The 21,722-nt window shown below is 39.3% G+C and overlaps 1 protein-coding gene across 15 annotated transcripts in view; it reads right to left on the bottom strand.

The window, feature by feature from the left end:
* The window catches only part of Emsy (EMSY transcriptional repressor, BRCA2 interacting), a 68,079-nt gene that overhangs the window by 6,929 nt on the left and 39,428 nt on the right, over nucleotides 1-21,722 (bottom strand). For 10 of the 15 annotated variants that reach the window (XM_021166920.3, XM_029479317.2, XM_021166925.3 and 7 more), the window contains 8 exons: nucleotides 21,359-21,495; nucleotides 18,963-19,136; nucleotides 16,652-16,850; nucleotides 8,437-8,601; nucleotides 6,517-6,672; nucleotides 5,632-5,673; nucleotides 2,947-3,098; nucleotides 676-1,239 (listed from right to left, as the gene is read on the bottom strand). In XM_021166920.3, coding sequence (XP_021022579.1) covers nucleotides 676-1,239; nucleotides 2,947-3,098; nucleotides 5,632-5,673; nucleotides 6,517-6,672; nucleotides 8,437-8,601; nucleotides 16,652-16,850; nucleotides 18,963-19,136; nucleotides 21,359-21,495 — 1,589 coding nt within the window. The remainder of the gene's footprint in view (nucleotides 1-675; nucleotides 1,240-2,946; nucleotides 3,099-5,631; nucleotides 5,674-6,516; nucleotides 6,673-8,436; nucleotides 8,602-16,651; nucleotides 16,851-18,962; nucleotides 19,137-21,358; nucleotides 21,496-21,722) is intronic. The other 5 variants (XM_021166921.3, XM_085841506.1, XM_021166926.3 and 2 more) reach the window with 2 other exon arrangements.

The raw sequence follows: 21,722 nt of genomic DNA, 5'->3' as shown, positions 1-21,722 counted from the left end.
AACAAAAACAAAAAAACAAAAGCAAAAAAGAATTCCCAGCAGCCTAGTTTTCCTTTGAGACTTAACATCCCGCTCAAATGATTTCATATAATCTTTTTAAATTAAAGTAAGTTGGATTTTTTTCAATCTTTTGCTTCAAGGTACAACTGTACAAACATATTCTGTATGAATTGTAATAAACATACACACACATAATCAATCCAGAATAGTAAATTTTTGTTAGCAAAATTTCTTATGATCACCCATCTATTTCCTGTTATCTAGATGGTAAGTGTAGAGGGTAAAATCGCCACCTAAAGATGTATACTAGAAAGGGAGAGAGATGGTCAATGATGTTCCTTAAAAGACTGCACTTACTCAGCATCACTGCCACAGAAGTAAAGGTTCGTAAGCACAGAGGTATGGGACTGTCATGTTCATGCACTGCTCGTCACTGCTGAAAGTGATTCCTTTAGAAACCACCTAGAGGGCGGGCTGAGAGCTGTGCTTCCCTATGTCAGCAGTGCCCCTCTCTCCTGATACCAACACCAGTGCAATCAGGCTTCTGGGTTCCTCTTGCCTACACAAAGCACTGCTGGCATGTTACAGCTATGGTGACAACCTCAAAAAACCTCGCCTACCCCCCCAATCCGAGAACACAGGCGTTAACTTTGCATGCTATCAAAATTCTGTTACCTGGCTTGTAGGCTGTTTCTCTGATGAAGAGGGGAGCGCCATCTGGCTCTGAGGAGTTTGGGGTTGCACGTAGATTTTTGGTTGGTTCGGAGCTTGCTGCAGTTTAGGAAGCTGCTGTGTGGTTTTCACGGCAAGCACCTGTACTACAGTTTGCGGGGGCTGTGCCATTAAGGTAGGAAGCTGCCTGTCTTTGGCCACCACAGTATGCTGTGTGTGCTGTGCATCTGGCTTGGGCTGTGCTTGTTCCTGCTGGAGAGGATTCAGTTTCTGGTGCCTGATAGAGAGCTGGGGCATCTGTGTGAGTCTGTGCTGCAGTTGGTCTGCCTGCAGGTGGATGGTCTGCTTCTGTTTGCTCTGGAAGCACTGCAGAGTTTTCACTTGCAGCTGAGTCTGTTCCAGCTGGGGCTGGCTAAGTTTCTGCTGTTTGGTTGACTGCGATTGTGTCAGGGCAGAGCGGTAAAACAGACCTGTCTGAGGATCCAATGTGTCCATCTCTTCAACCTCACCCTCCTCAGTTCCAAGTTCCTCACTGTGTTTCGTAAAAGCAGTGTGACTGCTTAATGCCTAGGTAAGAGAGACACAGAGTAAGAAGGAAATAACAAAAAAACACCTATAGTGTCACATCTTCCTTGAACTGAAAAATATGTGAGATACATATATTTATTTTGAGGAGTCTAAAAAGATCACAGAGCCTCAAGGCTCTAATCAAAAGTTTTAATCAAAACTCGTAATTTTAACTCTCAGACAGTAAATACTTCAAAAACCAGTCCACTCATCATTGTAGGGAACCCAGAACCTATAGATTAGAGAGGAGCACGGTGACCTCCCAGCTCATAAAGAACAGAAAGGCTCTCCAGCTCAGGAACACTCTCAAGCCTGTGCTTAAGGGACGCTCGCTCACCTGTCTAAAGACAGAAGGCAACAACTAAGAAGTAAGGAAACCAGAGCAGAACCAAGAACTTTGGCCACATGCATACCCTCAGTGCCCAAAGCCACATATATTGTCTGGAGACGTGCCCACCCCAATGCTCACAACAGGCCTCCCTGAGGAGAGGCTGTGTCACCAAGGTGTATGAGTCTCAGGTTCACCAGGCCACAGCTTCCCAAAGACCTGGTTCCTAGAAGGGAGTGAGCCAGGGGATAAGTCAGTCCTCTTTGTGGGAAAGAAGAATGACTGCCTGTGCTCAGCTGAGATAACTAGCACTGGGAGGAGAAATCATTCTAAGTGACGCTGGGAAAGAGCCAGCCTGTCTCACTCTGCCTGTCTTGAGAAATATCAATGTCAGGACCTACCAGTAAAGGACAGACTAGGATCTGTCACCCAGTGAAATCTTTAGACAGATGGCTTTCCTTTGGGACACAACAAAATGCACCTTATTCTTAACCCCCGTTACCCTGTCATACATTACACCACTACTCTACCTTGAAAACTGGAACTGCCCATGTTTCCTACCGCCCTGATACACAGTTTTGATTTAACACCTCTCCACTGTCTTCCAGCTAGGTCTTAAGACAGTCAGATTTGACTGCTGGCAGCAGAGTGAAAGAAATTTAGACTACCAAGGATGCAGCTGTGTGGCAAACTGTCACCATGGGTTTGAATGTTACATGAGTGGCAAGTAAGAGGGACGATGCACCTAGTCTTCTGAATCAAATGAATGTACTCACAGCTCAGAGCATGGAGTGCGAGGCTTTCTTCTTCTTCATTACCTTAATAGCAAGCATCTCTATCTGATATTAGTCTATTTCCTTCTCTCGAGTTTTCTTTTATTGGTCACATATAATTAAAGGAGTAAAGTATTTATCTCCCTTCTTGTTCATAATGCTCTCACAATAATAATAATGATTTATTATGAAGTATAAAGACAAAAACAAACTCAGCAGCAAACAACTAAACAAGCCACATAAGGTTTCATTTTGAAAATCTTATTACTCTATTAGTAAATCTGTATTAACAGTAAGAATGAATGCCACAAACAGTGACCAATTCTGATGACATTCACCCACACAACCCAACTCTTTTGAAATTCTGCTTCTACAATGTTTTTTTTTTTTTAAAAAAGAAAAGAAAAAGAGAAACATACCGCTTTCTAATTATTTCCTGGTGTTCAGACCCCCAATTCAGTCTCTATTCATTCCTCACAGATGGATGAGTTACACATACACTCTACAATTCAGGTACACCTTCTTTTTCAAATAGAAGATAAAATTGAACCTTATTTGGCAAATAACGTAGTTACTGACTATAAGAAGAAAAGGAAGAGGCACAACCTGCTGCATGATGTGGGTGATTGCTCCAGGGGAAGACGCTGGGATGGACTTGACTACCACCGAAGTCTGCGTCGCAGTCTGTGACTGAGCCACATGTTGAAGCAGAGTCCGCTGGGGCTGGGAAGGCTGTTGGGGCTGGGAGCGATGGCTGACTGAAAATAGAGGAGGTGGTGATGTTTCTCCAGAAATCACCACAGCAATTGTAACCAGTGACAAATCATTTTAAGCACAATATAAGTATGAGCTTATATCTCACAGAGTGGTACTACACACTCAGAGGCAGAAGACCAGAACCTGACCATCTAGGAACTGTGGGACGGACTCTAATAGAAAGTCTCTAATGAAACTGCTTCCTCATCTGCAAAATGGGAGCCACAGAGCTATTTTAATGATGAGGGGGAAATAAGTGGAGAGGCACTGTGAAAACTTTTATCATCCAGAAGGGACACCTTTAAAGTGACACCCTTTAGTGAACTGTTGGCTTTTCTCTCTTGACCTTTAGCTCTCTGAGGTCACAGGAAAACAACACGTTTCCATAAACCCCAGAGTCATCATACAATGGGAACAACGAAGTCCAGCACAAGCGGCGCTCCTTTACACGAGGAGGAGAAACTGCTTCGTGGGTCCAGGGAAAGGACAAAGTGAGGCTGTAGAAGGAGCTCCCTCCTACCGTGCCCCAGCTACTCCTGTGGCTCTGAAGCTACTGGTTTCCTACCAAAGCACTAAAACTCAGAGCCTCGCTCTGTTGGCCTGTGTTTAGATGGGATGATAAAAACTTGTTTCTTCTTACAAGAGGCCAGTGAAGAAATGGTTGAAAATGGTCCTTAAAATTAAAAGGGTCAACAGGAAAAAAGGTCATTCTGTCACAGTTTTAGCTCAAATAGAACAGCAAGAGTGAAGGCCTAGAAACCAACCCCATTTCCTCCTCTCCTGCCAGAGGACTCATTCAAACTACCCATTCACATAGGTGCCAGTCTGGGGCCTCTCTTACCAGCCCCGAGTTCAACTTTTAAGTAGAAACACTTGCCACATCCAAACCTACAAAACACTCAAATGCCATTAGCCACTGGGAAGAAAACCCTTGTGACAAAAATAGGTTAAAAAACCAAATGTGTAAATGAGCTAAGGGTTTTGAGATTATGAAAACGCCTCCAATGTCCCATAATTGTAAGGTTAACATATTTCAAGTAGCACTGTTCCATGCTTAGAAACAGTGGAAAGCCCAAGAGTGAGCTGCACCTACAGGTCCAAGTGCCTGTGTGGTGGTCAGAGGGCTAAACTACAGTTCTAGCCGCAATTACAACTCTCTTTTCTTTACACTCACAGATTCAGAGCTTCTAACTACAAATATAGCTATATGTGCCATGAGATCAAATGGTACCACCTTTGATTCTACACTCTACTACTTCACTGCATTTCACAGTATGCCTTTACTATGTGCATTTTAAATTATGAGTTAATAAAATCTTCCATATATTCTCAGCTAAACTGAAAATAAAGAGCCAGGATTTACATTTTAACATATTCTGAAATGAAATCATTTACAAAAGGACTAAATAGGAGAAAAATTAATTATGACATTAAACTCAAGCAAGTAAATCAATGAAATTTTTAAATAAAAGTATCATCAAAATAAATGACATCTGAAAGATAAATAATAAATTTCTGGTGAAATTATCAGACTATATAGACCATTTTGATACCATACTAGTTTTTATAATTACTACAATAAGTTTTTTAAACATTTTTTAAAAAAGATTTATTTATTGTATTTATGTGAGTACACTGTCTCTGTCTTCAGACACACCAGAAGGCGGCATCGGATCCCATTACAGATGGTTGTGAGCCACCATGTGGTTGCTGGGAATTGAACTGAGGACCTCTGGAAGAGCAGTCAGTGCTCTTAACCACTGAGCCATCTCTCCAGCACTTAACATTTACTTTCATGTGTGCAAGTAAGTGTGTGTGTGTGTGTGTGTGTGTGTGTGGTGTGTGTGCACAAGTGCCCCACATATATCTGGGTGACTATGGAGGCCAAAGAAAGGCATTTGATAACCTGGAGTTTGAGTTACAGGTGATTGTGAACCACTAATATGAGTACCAGGGACCAACTCAGGACCTCGGGAAAGGCAACACCCACTCTTACCGGCCCCAACGTAAGACGTCTTAAATTAAATAAAAACAAATTGGACTTCATAAAAGATCAAATAACACTATTTAAAAATAATCCTCCTTCAAGATCCTATACATTTCTTCTACCAAATGTCCAGAGTATAGGAAACTAAAGTTCAATGAAAGTTAAGAAAACTACCATCTAGTACAGAACAAAGCAGGGCCCGGAGCAGCTAGCTTTTAGGTCAAAGAGAATGCTCAACATGGCTGAGTGTATAAGAGGTGGCACCTACGGAAGAGGTCACAGAAAGAATATCGGTGAGATAGATGATGGGACCTTAACTGACCCACATAAGCCCCGAAACCAGCCATTTATTATAGTAGACAATTTTTTTCTTTTCTAGCAAAGTGTTTGCTTCACTGTTATTTTCAAAATAACCTCTCCTTCCCTTTACTAGTGGGGCTTACCTTCCCTCTACCAGAGCAGAGCAGAGCGCATCCATTTAAGTGGTTCCCCCACAATCAGTCAGCATCAACCTTTCCTTACAGTCCCGATGGATGCACACCACTTACCTACAAGGGGGAAAGCACCCTCTGTCCCCTCATCAGTGCGCTCTGAAAAGGATGAGTAAGGGAAGAAATCACAGGTCTTTTCATCTATTTACTATGTGCCAGTCTAGGCTGCTGGAGAGACTGACATTCCTTTCCTCAGCAGACTGGCCTCCGCAGCAGTTGCTTTTCTGCTAATATCTGTGATGTCCATAGTTTTCTACTATCTTCATCAGATTTTCTTTCTGGGAAGTTTTAATTCACCAGTCCTAGTATCTCCTCAAATAATGCTAAAGAATTTTTTTTCTCCACAGCATCTGGAATTTTCAAATACCTGAAACTTTACAGTATCCTTTAGTGACTGCTTATAAAAACACAAGACAGGGGCTTGCTTTATATGCCATCTCTCTCACCCTGGATTATTCACATCACTACCCCTGAACTCCTTAGGATCTCAAAATAATAAAGCATCCAAACAGAAAGCAGGCTACACACGAATGAATGTAAGAGAAAGAGTTTCACTTCTCCATAGGTACAGCCCCCAAATCTCATTAGTATTTTGTTGCTGGACCACACTTAAGTATCTAGTCTGCTTTTTTTTTTTTTTTTTTTTTTTGGTGTGTGTGTGTGTGTGTGTGTGTGTGTGTGTGTGTGAGAGAGAGAGAGAGAGAGAGAGAGAGAGAGAGAGAAAGAGAGAGAAAGAGAGAGAAAGAGAGAGATTGATTGATTAAAGTCAGGGAAATAAGGGGGGTTATTAAAGTTAGGGAAACTCCAAAAATGATTCAATCTGCTCTGAATAAAACAGGAAAAGAGCTAGAAATATTTTGATATGTTCTCCCCGAAATGAGCACCCCATGAAGTCCGCAAAGGTAGCACTACCTTATTACTATGTTTTAAGAGGACACCTACCCGTGGTGATGTATTCAGCAACTAGTTCTGACTCTACCACAGCAATGGATGGACTCTCAGGAGAATGTCTCTTTTCCTGGGTCATCTGAATAGGTACTGCCATTTGACTCAAGTCAATAGTGGGTTGTCTTGGTTTAGATTCCAATTTTTCCTTTACTGCATAAAAAAGTCGGGGAAAAGTTACTTTTATTATAAACAAGTACTAAAACCAGAGCTGTCTATGGGAATAATGAACCAGACCTCTGGGGTGTCCTACCATTAGTGGCTAAGAAGACAATGAATTGGAAACTGCAGACTGCTCTGTATGGTTGTATAGACTACAGCCTATGTAACAGCAGCCTACAATAATTCATATGCAATCACATTCAAGTCCCCCCATTACTCCAGGCCAGCCAGCTGTTTCTCTCTATACACTCCTCCTAGGATGTTATTTCCTTTGTATTCAAAGTAATCCCTGGCACACTCAGTTCACATCAGCTTGATCTGCTCTAGCGCATATCCCAGTAGCACTTCCCACTGACTAGTTCATTTGACTTACTAACAATTCAAGGGTCTGGGAATGTTATCCAGACACTGGGTGCTTGTCCAGCGTACACATGGTCTTGAGTTTGATCCCCAGAATAAGGAGGGAAATTCATAGAACCTTTTCTGAGGAAGGACGATTGCTGAGTTCAATGCTGACCTGGGCTATATCCAGACCAAAATGAAACCCTGTCAGTGTGTGTGTGTGTATACAAATTTGGCATTTTAAGATATGGCCAAAAAACTGTTACAAGTCTTTAATGACTCTTAAAAGAATAAAACATAAAGCTTCTCACTGTTAGGAAAGAATAGGTGCTCTGCTTCTGTATGTCTAAAATGTCTGATAAAACAGCCTGTAATTAATAACGGTATATGTTAAGATGCATCTATTTTAGTCTTCTTACCACTTCTTCAACAAAGTCTCTTCACTCAACATTTCTATCTACATGAATGATCGATAAAAATGATTGAGTTTTTTCAAAGACAAGCAGCTGGAAAAAAGTGCCAAAGGCTAAAAATATTTAGCAGAAGGAATAGTCTACGTTTATATCCAATGAGTATAGAGTACAGCACAGAATTACAATAAACGCTACTAAGTAACTAAGTCCACTAAAGGTTGCTCTCACCAAGCATAGACTATGATAAAAGCAAAACAATCATTTTAAACACAGAAACCAAATCTAGAGTCCTGCTGCGATCCCACAAGCAGATCCGGCCCTGGCCATCAACTTTTCTCAAGTCTCTGCTAACTTCTCCAAAACAGGAAAGGGTCAGATGAGATCATCACTGCAACCCATAAAATAGTTGCATCATTGTTGCCCTATTACAACAAAAAACCCAGTATAACTTACATAGAGCTGTCCTAGAATCTACTGAAGATATTTAGTAACTAGAAGAACTGATAGGATCCTATTAAATACAGATGCTCTAGCAAATAACTTAAACACAAATAAATCTGAAAATAAGGTGAGAGCATATGAGAATGTTTACAAGCAAGTCTAATGGTGTTTTTATGGTACAGAATTGGTCTGACAGTATCTATGAGCAAAGCTGGACCCTTCGATCTGTCCCAACATTCTAAATATACCCAGCAACTGGGCTACACCTATCCTTGTCCTGCATTTGTGCTTACAAGTGACAACCCCCTTCCCACTGCTGGCAAGAGGATTCTCCATTTGAAGTAGAAGTCACTCTGTCTACTCTATCTCTGTTCTAATGACAACACTCCATCTATGCTTCATACTCCTATGTACATCTAAAAGAACAATACACTGTACCAATAATTACAGATAAGTCCAGAGGGGGAGAAAATTACAAAAACTATGTAACAGCGGTGTATTTTAGCAACCCGTCTCTAGAGAAAACACGCTTCATTCAGCTGAGCATGTGAATTCATACCTGTTGTCTGCTGGAGTTCTAACAGAGCTTTGATTGTTGAAGTGGCTGATTGTGATTCACTGGATACATCCTGATATATTATGGTGGGGCTAGTCTCCATTGCAATCTCATGTTCTGACCAATCCTGACGCCGGGAAGCAATTACATGAACTACAGGCTGGGAATCTGTTTTATATTAGTTAAAAAAAAACAAACCCTATAAACAAAGTTTCTCTTAAAATAAAGCAATATTTATGTTTACCTTTGTATTTAATGTACAAGTCAACCTTGACTTCTCTAAGCAGACTGTGAGGTCCCCGAAGGCACACTGATACTGACTCTCACTTCTGAATCCATTTATTCACTCACACATTTACTTGACACTAGACACCTGTGCATCAGGATCCATATTTAAAGGACTTAAAGGAACTCACAAAATAGTCCAAGAAGGCTCAAGAAGCACACAGTCTATCTGAAAAGACGAACATGTAAAAAGACAAAGTACAACTCAATATGCTAACTGCTGTCTACGTGGGTGAGCATCTATATAGGTGAGTGCTTGTGTTAACCAAAAACAAAATGTTACAGATAGGAGACTGGTTTTTCCCAATGTACATGAAAAGATTTCTATCAAAAGCCTAAATACTTGGGGAATATTTTGCTGAATTACTGACAGTAAGAAAAGACAGTCTAGAAACAAAATGATGTAACGTGACAAGTGGAAGCCTGTCATTTATTAGCAAGTTGATTCTTTGGGTTTTAGCTCTGCTCCTTAATAGGAACAAGGGGTGGGTATAAAGCAATGATAGTCTGGGCTGCTTAACAACAGTAATACATTCTGAGAAGAACCATAGGCAATCCTTACACACTCAGAAGAAATAGCTTGCTACAGGAAGGCCATATGGTACACCCTATTACTGTTATCATATGTATATGTATGTTTATGTGTATATATGAACACATACAGTCCATTACTGACTGAAATATCAGTATAAGCTACATGATCATATGTAACTAAGCTTCATAAACTATAAAAGTCAGTAGAAATGAGGTTGTTGAGGGTTTGGCTGAAAATTCAGTTCTAAGATCTGTGGTTGATTTGAAAATAAATTTCAGCACATGTAAATAAAAAATGGGAATCATATTAAGCAACACACACTTAACAGTTCTCTATAAAGCTAGAAGGTTGGACCATTTTGTCTAAGATATTGTATAAGAAAATGGAGGAGATACAAGGACATGATACCTAAAGTTCAGATCTAGATTGTTACAGGAAACAAAAACTGATAGATAGCATCAGATTCTAGGGTAAATATCAAATGGTTAAAACAAGAAAAGAGACTGCTTTTAATCATGCTGCTTAGTTGAAGCATCAGAACAAAAATTATCTGGTGGCTCAAAAATACAAGAAAAAAACCATCAAGTTCACCCTCTAAGAACATCACATTTTTTAAAGCCAGGAGGATGTTCAAAAATATTGAAGCAAAGGCAACATTCTTCTAATGAAGCAATCTTTCTGAAGAAAAAAAATCAATATGCAAGAAGTTTATAATGTTTAATAATCATACACTAACAGGCCAGGTGTGGTGGCATAGTTCTGTAAGCCCAGATTGGACTATATGAGATCCTGTCTTTAAAGACCAAAACAAAGCACACTAAGCCCAAAGCCAAGACAAACAAACAAAACCCTGAGTAGAAACCATCACACCAGAGACATTCAGTTTCTACTAAGCTTTCAACCACATGGGAAGGACTGGCTGTTCGTTTGCGATGCCAAGTGCCATGTGAAGAATACTGCAGTCTCTCATTACATATTCTAATAAGATACGTAGAAAACGTTGTTTGCTTAGGTACAGACTCTCATATAACTCAGGCTAGTTTGAAATTTGCTTTGTAGCCAAAATGACCTTAACCTCCTGACCCTCCTGCTTCCACCTCCCAAGTGCTGGGGATTGAAACCAGATTTGCATGTATACCATGCAAGTGCTTTTCTAACTGAGATACACCCCTAATGTCCTAATATGCAAAATTTTAACCTGAGAAATGATTATACTAGAGAAGCACCATTTTATATAAATTAAAAATAAATTTTTATGATGAACACAAGCCTATAACCTGAGCACATAAGAGGATTATAAATTGGATGCCATATAGTCTGGGCCTCTGTTTCAAAAACAAATTCTCAGCCGGGCGTGGTGGCACACACCTTTAATCCCAGCACTTGGGAGGCAGAGGCAGGCGGATTTCTGAGTTCAAGGCCCGCCTGGTCTACAAAGTGAGTTCCAGGACAGCCAGGGCTATACAGAGAAACCCTGTCTCAAAAAAAAAACCCCAAAAACTAATTCTTATTGCTGATATAGGCAAAGAGGCAAAGAGAGTGAGTCTCTGCAACCTAACTCTGCGATACACTAAATATTCAGAGTCGGGACTATGTATCTACAGGAGTGCTAACCAAATAACATCTCTCCAAATAAAACCATTCCTTAGGGACCGGGAGGACGCCACCTCTTTCTGTACATACAGAGCAGATGATGATCACCAAGAATCAGACAGCAACCCAAAGAACTGTGATACAAAATGAGAGTGGAGGGCTGGAGAGATGGCTCGGTGGTTAAGAGCACTGACTGCTCTTCCAAAGGTACTGAGTTCAAATCCCAGCAACCACCATGGTGGCTCACAATCATCCGTAATGAAATCTGATACCTTCTTCTGGTGTGTTGAAGACAGATACAGTGAACTTACATATAATAAATAAATTAAAAAAAAAAAAACAAAATGAAAGTGTGAACTAAGTAAAAACTCTTTCGACAGTCTCCCCCTCTTCTACAATTTGGGCTTACGCTCAAACCTAGAGATGCTTCGATCACAGGACACCAGGAATCTGATCTCCTGTTTCTGCAGCAGGCATTCAGGTGTCCAGCTAACATGTATTAATGTATGCTACCAAGTATTAGCATGTCTAAACTAGACCTTTGTACTTCTTAAGGATAGTGGCCTGCTTCAGACTTCCCTTACTGGTTTTCTTTATCAATTATGTATTAGATGTCTACTGCATATTAGGTACCAGGAATCCATACTTTAGTACTATACTCAAAGGCAAACCCAGGCATGTATGATATGTCTTTATCATAAACTGTCTGTGACATCCTTTTATAATCATAAGACTTCTAAACTAGCAGGATCTTAAAGGTCAATGTCCTCCTCCACCCCCCACCACTCCCACATGCAGTCATCATCAGGAACCCACCACTTTCTAAGACTTCCTTTTCAGTTCTGCCTGCACAGCTGTGATATACAAAGTTTTGTTTTGTTTTGTTTTACATAAAGTAGAAATAGATCTTTCTGTCATCTGTACAACAGTACTATTGTCTGTCCACTTACCTACAAAGGCCAACTCACTTCGTTTATATCACAGAGCACAACATGATTAACAATCCCAGAACCCCCACCTAATCCATCCCCACTCCTTCACAGACAATGATTCCCAGATGTCTAAGGCCATCTCTTCCGAGCTAAGCCCAAGCTGTCTATATTCCTTCTGTGTTAGAATATAAGCCTTTCCTCTGAAGCACTGTCCCAATGTTATAGAGAACAACAATTCCACAAAATTTTCTGCAAAAAAAAAAAAAAAAGGGTTCTGTGGTCAAAATCACTGGGAAACATTTTATATTATGTAGTAGATATCCTAGTTTTCACCTTTAATAATATAAATTACCAAATAAATTAGCTAATGAAATTCTGCAAAAAGTACATTTTGTATGACCCATGTTTGCTTTTAAATAAACAAAACAAAACAAAACAAAAAAACCAAAAACAAAACCTTCACTCTGGCCTCCCAAGATCATGATTCTTAAGGAAAAGTAATGCCAGAAACTGAGTTCTTGATTAAAACTGTATCTTTATGACATTTATTTACAAATTTGACTCATGTTCTGCTCCTTTAAATGTCTACTCTCAATTCACTTCCTTGTTCTCTTCTGGTCTGCTTAATACAATCTTATATTCAATCCACCTTAAACCTTTTAGATGGGCAGTGGTGGCACACACCTTTGATCCCAACACTTCGGAGGCAGAGGCAGGCAGATCTCTGAGATCGAGGCCAGCCTGGTCTACAGAGCTAGTACCAGAAGAGCCAGGGCTAAAGAAATTCTGTCTCAAAAACCCAAGCAAGCAAGCAAACAAACAAAACCCACAACCTTTTAGAAATAAAGCTGATATAAGTAAAAAAATAATAAAAATTTTAAAAATCTGAACACCAATAAGGACACTTACCTCACTTTACAAGTGAGAAGAAAAACTGGAAGAGCTATTTGAGAAGATAGAAGGCAAGTAGCTTCAGAAAACACATCATCTGGGTTTCAGTGAGTGACACAGGCAAAAATATTACTGATCTAATAGTCTCGGCAAGCTTACTATCTATCAATATTCAAACAAAAGACTAAAAATGTTAGGAGAAAGTGAAGAGGAGAAACAATGTTTTGGAATGAGGCAATAAAAATGAGTTTATAAGCATGAAGCTTAATCATTCCCGTTATCCTTAAGATGCCAACAGAGAAGAAAACAATAACAAAAAGTATAAAACAAAATAGTTAAAATTAACATAAAAAACAGTACCAGATATATAATATGGTGTGATGAGTCCTGCCAGGGTGATTAAGATTCCCATCAAGAAGATGCCCAAGGCTTTCTACTCTACCTGCTCAGGAATTAAACCCGGGGCCTAGATGCCTCCTAGTGGTGGGTATAGTTAGAAACCACTAAAGCATCCAGCATGTACAGGAAAAACCCTTGAAAAGAACTCTTCAGTCAAAAAAGGATCAATTCTTCCTTAGAACAGAACAAAGAATAATGGACTTTAAAAAATCATCAATAGATGCTAAAATGTATGGACAAGTGACTGATGAGGAACGCTACACTTACAGTCTCAGAGTACCTCCTCCAAAACTGGCATTAATTTCAAAAAGGAATATGTTAACTTCACAGCAGAGAAAACTAGAAGCAATCATCCTAATCAAGTGAGCACCATTCCTCTCATCAATGTGGCAGACATCATGTCTACCCTGAGGAAACTGATAGTCATCTACCTGTACAATTCCTACTGAATTAAATCATAAAGAAGATTCTACAAAGTAACCAATCTAAACTCTTCAAAATATCATAATCAAGGGGGAAAGTGGGGATTAAGAGGCTATCTAGGGCAAAAGAGAATAAAGAATGCTAATGGTATCAGAAATGATGGCCCATACACTTAATTCTAGCTCTTGGGAGGCTCAGGCAGAAAGATTTCCATGAGTTTCAGTCTGGCCTGGACTAGAGAATAAGATCCTGTCTCAAAACACCAAAGAGGAGGGCCAGACCTGCCTATAATCCCCAGAACTCATGAAGAAGAGGCAGGCAGATATTTTTTTAATTTATGGCCTGCCTAGTCTACATATCAAGTTCCAGGCTAATCAGGATTACACAGTGAGACGAGGAGGAAGGACGAAAGGGGAAAGAGAAGGAAGTGACAACAGTAATGTGATAGTTGCAACGTCACACAGCTGAGTATAATATGTGACCCTGAGCTGGAAAGTGACTAGGAGACAAAGCAATAGAGAACATCACTTATCACTTGGTTGTATATCTAGATGAATTATAAATTAGCTAATAGCATTACATTAAATTTCTTGATTTTGATAATGGTAATTTAGTTACATAAGGATAAGACATAAGAAATTAGAGACCTAAAAACTAACTGTTTGGAGGTTAAATCACATAGTACCTATAACTACTCTTTACCTGGCTAAGACTTAACAATTGTGCACACATACAATAGACACAACAGAAAAGAGACTAGAGACAAAAGTAATAAAGCAGGCTGTCAGTAGTTCAGTGGCAGTGCGTATGTTTAGCCATGTATAAGGCTATATACACATAAGTCTCATCCTCAGAACCAAAAATTAAAATACAAAAATAAAACGAGGGCTGGAGAGATAGCTCGATGGTTAGGAACACTGGCTGCTTTTTCAGGGGACCCAAGTTTGATTCCAAGAAGCCACATGGCAACCCACACTGTGTAAACTCTATTCCCTAGGGTCTGACGCCCTCTCCTGGCCTCTTCCAAACCAGACATGTATGTTGGTGTACAGACATAGGCAAAACACCCATACACATAAAAAATAAATAAAAATTAAAAAAAAATGAAACCATCAGCTGGGTAGAACAAAATATAAACAAGTAGGAATGGCTGGCAATCAGAGCCACACATTGTAAGTGGTTTACAAACTGATTTACAATCAGCAGGAAGATAAAATGAGAATTAGCAAAATGACTTGCAAATTATTTCTACCCTGATAGCAGGGTGAGAAAACTACTCACTTTCTAAAATAAGTGCTATATTGTTTGTTGAAACCAACAGCTTATTTATTTTTAACTGACAAGCTTTCAAAGACCATTTTCTACTTGCTCTGTGAATAAGCATTTCTTTTTCTTGGAGTGTGGACTTTTAGCCTCTAGCAATGTTTTGTTCGTGACTAAGAAAAATTTGTATGCTGCAACTGTATGTGAATTTTTTTTCTAATATACTAGTCTAGATTTTAAGATTTAGCCAGGTGTGGTGTTTTACACCTGTAATCCCAGGACCTGGGAGATGAAGGAAGGATAATCAGAAGTTCAAGGCCATTTTCAGGGGGGGAAAAAAAAAAGGCGGGGCTGGAGAGATGGCTCAGTGGTTAAGAGCACTGACTGCTCTTCCGAACATCCTGAGTTCAAATCCCAGCAACCACATGGTGGCTCACAACCATCTGTAATGAGATCTGACGCCCTTTTCTGGTGTGTCTGAAGACAGCTACAGTGTACTTAGATATAATAATAAATAAATGTTAAAAAAAAAAAACCAGCAAGAACTGTATTTTACTCAACTTTAATAAGATCTAACATAATTCTTACTTAGTACATATTACAAACCAACAAATAATTAACAAATAACATACAACTATGTAAATCATATAAAATTAATGTGAAGGCATCATTGGAGAATTAAAATAATAAAGTGTTTGTATAATATGGAAAAAAATGTGCTTTCTATCAGTGCTTTTATAAAAAAGCAGCAGGCATACCAGCAAGATCAGTACAGAGGCAGAGAGAAGAAGAGAGGAACAAGGCCTAGGAGGAAAGAACAACACTTTTGCTTATATGCATCAGGTTGCACAAGCACAGACATACACACAGGCTGAACAGCTCTAATCCAAAATGCTCCACATCTGAACCTTTCTGAGCAAGGTGACATTACTAGCAGAAAACCCCATCCCTAACCACACATGACAGTCACAGTCAAAACACAGGTGCAGGGGAAAACAAGACCTGTGACCTCACCCTCAGACTAAGTGTAGAAGGGTTATATGAAACATACATGAATATCATTTAGACTCTGATCCCATCTGTAAGATACCCCACTTTCCTTCTCTTTTTCACACACACACACTCACACGCAAATACAAAATTTGAAACCTAAGACCATTCTCATCTCAAGTGTTTCAGATATAGGCTCCTCAGCTTGTGGCACCCAACAACAAGGGCACTCAGAATAACTGAGTAATATGAACAAAAGACAATGTCTCAGAGCTTCAGAGTAGACCATGAGTTTATATTTTGAGAGACATCCTAGACCAATGTCATATTGAGAACAATACTAAAGATTATCTCCTGCTGTGCTGCCTAGCTTCTAATAATTGGGATAACCACTGATAACCATCTGGAATATTTTTGAGAGTTAAATAAAATGTTATTAATAATTAGGTGGGAACAACAGACATAAACTAAGATCCATACAAACCAGGGGATGTACAGCCACCCACTTATAGCTCACTCCTGGTCACCTTGATGCTTCCTCAAGGTTCAGCAATAACCATCCTTGAAAAACTACATTCCTTTTTCTTGTATACTTCTTCCTCTTCTTACCCATACCAAACAGGAAAAACATAAAAGTAGCCATCTAGAAGTTATAGCTGTTTGATACTGCCTACATATTAAAAAAAAAAAAACTATCAATGACTTGATGAACATATGACAAAAGGTAATAATGGTAAGCTATGCCAAAAATAAAATTTTATCTCTCTCACTAAACAGACAAAAAAAAAAAATCCAATTCAATCAAAAGTATAAAGTTTGATTTGGAATCCCTAGAAGGAGCAGCTGTTTAGAAACTGAGTCATGACATCATCAGCGCTCACATGAGCAGAAGTACAGTAAGCCTTACCTTGAGAACTCTGGGAGGACTCTGTGGAAGAAGAACTGCTGTCTGTGTAACCCTGTGGCTCCTCTTTTCCTTCCTGAGCAGATGAATTACTGGCATCTGCTACCCTGGATGCTTGCTGTAATGTTTCTGTCACCAGCTGCCTTGTTTGTTCACTGACAACTGTAGCCTGAAATGTCACTGGTTTGGGTTTAATGAGAACCTAGAAGAAAAGCAGAAATGCCCAGATGAAATAGCATAGCCCCATTTAAATGCTAAATTAGACATGCATGGTTGTTTATACCTATAACCCTAGTACTTGGAAGACAGAGGCTGGAAGACTGTCACTAATTCAAAGCCAACTTTGGCTAGGATAAAATCCTGTCTCAAAACCAACCAAACAAACAAACGCTAAACTTACAGGTCATTTTCCAGATACACAAATTACCATCATGCATATTTATCGTTAGGCTTTGGGCACAGTATTTGTTGCCAAAGACTAAAATCCACAGATGAACTCGACCTAAGCTACGTACAATATTTTAAGTGGTATATGCCAGATCATAACAGCTTGAATTCTTGTTGTTTTTTAATGTGTCTGTTTACATGTATGTGCACAGCTCAGGCACCAGAAGAGGGTCTGGATCTTCTGGAGCTGGAGTTAGCTGTAAGCCTCCCAATGTGTGTGCATGGAATGAAACTCTGGTCTTCTGCAAGAACAACAAGCACTCACAACCACAGAGCCATCTTATTAGTCTCCCAAAGCTATGATTCTGACAAGTATTTTCATTGTTTTTCTTATCTAACTTTAGAAATCATTTTTCAGAACTATCTATCACAGTAACAACCACAAGCTGAGTGGTAGAAAAAAAAGAAAATAAAAATACATGCAAACTAGACTCATTAGAATTTTTCCAACCATAGTATCTGTTTGAGCTTTCTCTCTCAACTTGTATTAACAGAATAAAACCAAGACCATAATTTGTTCAAGCCACAATTTTCCAAGTTTCTTTTAATAAGAAACCAAATAAAATTCCTGACACACCTTCACAAAGCAAACTGCAGGAAATCTAAGTCATCACTCAAGGAACTACAGAGGAAAACTGATATAAAATGCTTTCCGCAGCAGCAAGAGATCAACTCAGCAAAGTTAAAAGCTCAGACACTAAACAAGTAAACCAGGAAAAATACAATCATACTGAAACATTCTCCTTCAGTATCTGGATTCTAGACATTTAATTGGACTCGTGGAATAAAAATACTGACTCATACCCAGTACCACCATCACCACCAAAACTACTGCTACTGACTCATACATGAACGAGGCTCTTAAGTACTCATTTCCCTGAGTTTAAAAAAAGGATTTGTTATACTCTACATGGTGAAACAAATGGAATCATTACAGCTGAACTGAATAAATAACTTAAGCTTATAACAAAGCTATTTTTTAAAATATATAAACAATGGCTACAGTTTTGAAGGAACAGATTCCAAAAGCCAATTATGAGTTTAGATAAATACCTTTTACAAAAACTCTAGGATTCTATTTCTCAACCAAAGCTGATATTGCTTCGATAGTCTCAGAAAAGCACCTACAAAGTCAACAGCCTACACTGAGGTGAGATTATACCCTTATTCTCAGACTTTGACAGTCTGAAAATGAACTCATCACCAGCATCTGTTATGTAGGGCTGGAATAGAACAAACTTTCATAAGTATCTTTCATAAGCATCTGTGCAGGTCCTGTCCCTTCATAGAAAGAAACTAGTCTCCAGTTCTCTGTCCTTCCTCAGCTATCCAGTTCTCACAGTTATAAATATCTTCAGGGAATTTATCCCAAAGGAATTCTCCTCCCTGCCTTTGCTCATATTGTGACAGATATATGCAGATTATCTTTAAAGTACTGGGGAGAAAAAAGGCAGGTTTTGAGAACAGATTAATATGCATTCAGTATTTAGAAAACCTGTTTCTTTTATCAGACTATTGATCATTTCCTTGACATTTCTATCAGGCTAGGCATAGTAGTGCAAGCCTTTAATCCTACCAAAGGCAAGCTGATCTCTGTGAGTTCAAGGCTAACCTGGTTTACATAGCAAACCTCCAGGACAGCCAGGACTACATAGAAAGACTCTGCTTCAAGATAGGTAGGGAGGTAGGGAGAGGGAGAGAGAGAGAGAGAGAGAGAGAGAGAGAGAGAGAGAGAGAGAGAGAGAGAGAGAGAGGCAGGCAAGCAGGCAGGCTGGCAGGGAGGGAGGGAGGGAGAGAGGGAAAAAAGGAAAGGAAAGGAAATTTCTACCTGGGAATTAGCCAGAAGTTAACACATCTTACAGCCTACCTGGGTTTTCCCTTGTTGTCCATACACAATTTTTGTTGGAATGATTTTGGCTGCTGGCTGTACTGTGGAACCTATCCCTTTGGGCTGTGTTACAATCATTTTGGTGATGGGTCTTGTAGCAGTAATTATAGCTGGCTTGGCTCCAGTTGGCACTGTCTGAAGAGTTTTTTCTCCCTAAGTTGAAGTCAATTATTAAAGAGACTTATATACATTTAAATGATTAAAAACAAACAGAACATACAAATAAGCAAAAACGCAACTGTCCTTTCACTGAAAAAGCAAAGAAAAATTTTGGGAAAAGGACTGTAGATTATGCAACAAAGTACAAGATTTCTAAATGATTAAAAAATCCTGGGCTTCACTGTAATAAGATTACAAGTCATACAATCAACTTTCTAGCCAAAACAGAAATTATTCCTCATGAGTATGTTTTTAAAAATCACCGGATCCAAGAACATCTAAGAATTAATGCCACCCCATTCATAGAATACCTATATTAAAACAGAAATTTCTGGAAGGACATACACTAAAATGTTAACAATTGTTATGTTCAAGATTGTAGGTCATCTCCCACACTCATTTTTACTTTTTAATACATTTGAAGTGAATATTTATATAATAAAAACCATGCAGTTTATCAGCAGATTAACAAACACATACAAAATAAGTCAGGCATATATTATAAAGATATGCAGTAGGATGTCTGTATAAACACATATGAGAGAGATAAAAAGAGTAGAGATATTAACATCTTTCTAAGGTTATATGGAGGAAAGGGGAAAGAACGCGTAAAGCAGTTCTCATGTTCTCCTAGCATGTTAACAATGCTACTTTAGTCCATTATAAACTCAAGCCCAGCAACCTTTCGGCATTTTCTGAAAATTTATTTACCTGCTTTATTGCCTTTCTTTTCTTTCTACTTCTCTGCGTGCATGCGTGTGTGGTGATGAAGAGAGAGAGAGAGAGAGAGAGAGAGTGAGGGTGTGTGTCTGTGTGTGTGCATGCGTGTGTGGTGTTGAAAAGAGAGAGAGAGAGCGTGTGTCTGTGTGTGTGCATGCGTGTGTGTGTGTGTGTGTGTGTGTGTGTGTGTGTGTGTGTGTGTGTTGTTGGAGATTGAACCCAGGATCTGGGCTTTTAAATTTAGCATTTGGTAAACTGAGAGCAATCAGGTAAGCTTTCTAAAAAGCAACCATTGAGAATTCAGATCTAAATCCAAGTCCAAAAATTAATAACCTAACTATCAACTACAACTATCCAAAAGAAACAAAGTGTCTCCAATCAAGGGGTTAGTTCAAGTCTCACATATTGTTTGCAGCAGCATTCTCAGGAAGATCTGTGATTGATCCTGCTGATCTGTAAACGGCTTGACAGCCTGTTCTAAGCACTGTGACCCAAACAAAGCCAGCTTGCAGAGTATTATCTGAGAAAGCTCATGTGTGGTGGGCCTGCACAAGATGCAGGCAGGGTATAAATACACACTCTGTGTGCTGAAGAAGATGGTCCCATAGGCTGATCTGCTCATTTTACTAGCACTGCTGGTAAACTACTGCTAAATATCTATTAGAAAAAAATTCCCATGTGAGCTGAGATCTCCCATAGCAGATAACATCCTTTATAAGTCCTAATACTACAGAATCCTAGCTTTCTGTTGACTTACTGATGTGAATTCAGGAAAGGCCTAATCTGGACCACTTTCAGCATTATGAAAGACCGTGATACATAGCTTTTATCTGTCTTCTAGTGAGGTCAGGAAAGGTAAGGATGCTACTGAGTCTGAGTGCTTAAATACCAAGAACAGTAAGAAACCAATGACTGAGAACTTCTCATGTGTTAAGATACTGCTCTAAGCACTTTCAAAACACCTACCATCACCCAATGCAGGCATGAAGAAATAAATATTGCACTGGTTAGATAAGTCACCCAGAGTCAAACTACAAAGCAAGACACAAAGCCTAAGTGTGTCTACCTGTAACCTCTTAACAATTGCCATCAGAACCTAAAATGGGAAAATAAAAAATAAACAACAAACTTTAAGTAACAAATCCCCATCTATAAATTTTATTTTAAACTCAAATATTTCTCTTTTGTCCAGCCTAAATCAATGCTTATCTACTGACCATAAGCAGGAACAGAATTCCTCCAAGTCTTCCTGCAGCTAAACCAGCGGAATTCTCCATTTGAAGGAAACTGAACACTTGAATCATGGTAACAAGCCACCTTGCTATGAGCAGCTATAAGCAACACGCTTTCAGCATTACTGTATAAAATGGCATCAGTTGATGATAAAGGTTATTCTATCGCAGCAGTACAGAGTCAAGCCATTCCATCCACTACGGGGTTCTGATGGCCTTTAAACCGATTAGTGGATTACTGAGTGTGTTTACAGTCTTACTTACTCCAGCATTTAGCAAGGTTGTGACAACGTTTTTGCCTGGGAGGCCTTGAATGGTCGTTCCTTTCCCTGTAGTCTTTTGTACAACAATCACATTGGGCTTGGAAGTCATTGGGATTGTAGTGATTTTGGTAGTCGTTCCTTAGAGAAGGGGGAAGAAAAGGAGGCCTGAGTTAAGGACTGGTGATACTTGATTGTTTCTGTTTATGATGTATATAAGCAATGCCTGTCTAAACAATGTCAACTTTAGGGGAAGGAGTGTGGTCCTAAGGACAAAACTGAAGACTTGGAATAGTGGCACCTTGGACTGATGAGACGCTGGGTAATATTAACTGTACTGTAAAGATCTACGGCAGAATTGCCCCAAT

Source organism: Mus caroli, unplaced genomic scaffold (assembly GCF_978045245.1).
Source record: "Mus caroli unplaced genomic scaffold, Mus_caroli_1 scaffold_8, whole genome shotgun sequence".
Taxonomy (NCBI): domain Eukaryota; kingdom Metazoa; phylum Chordata; class Mammalia; order Rodentia; family Muridae; genus Mus; species Mus caroli.
The sequence above is the reverse complement of the archived record's forward strand: the minus strand, read 5'-3'. Positions and strand labels throughout refer to the sequence as shown.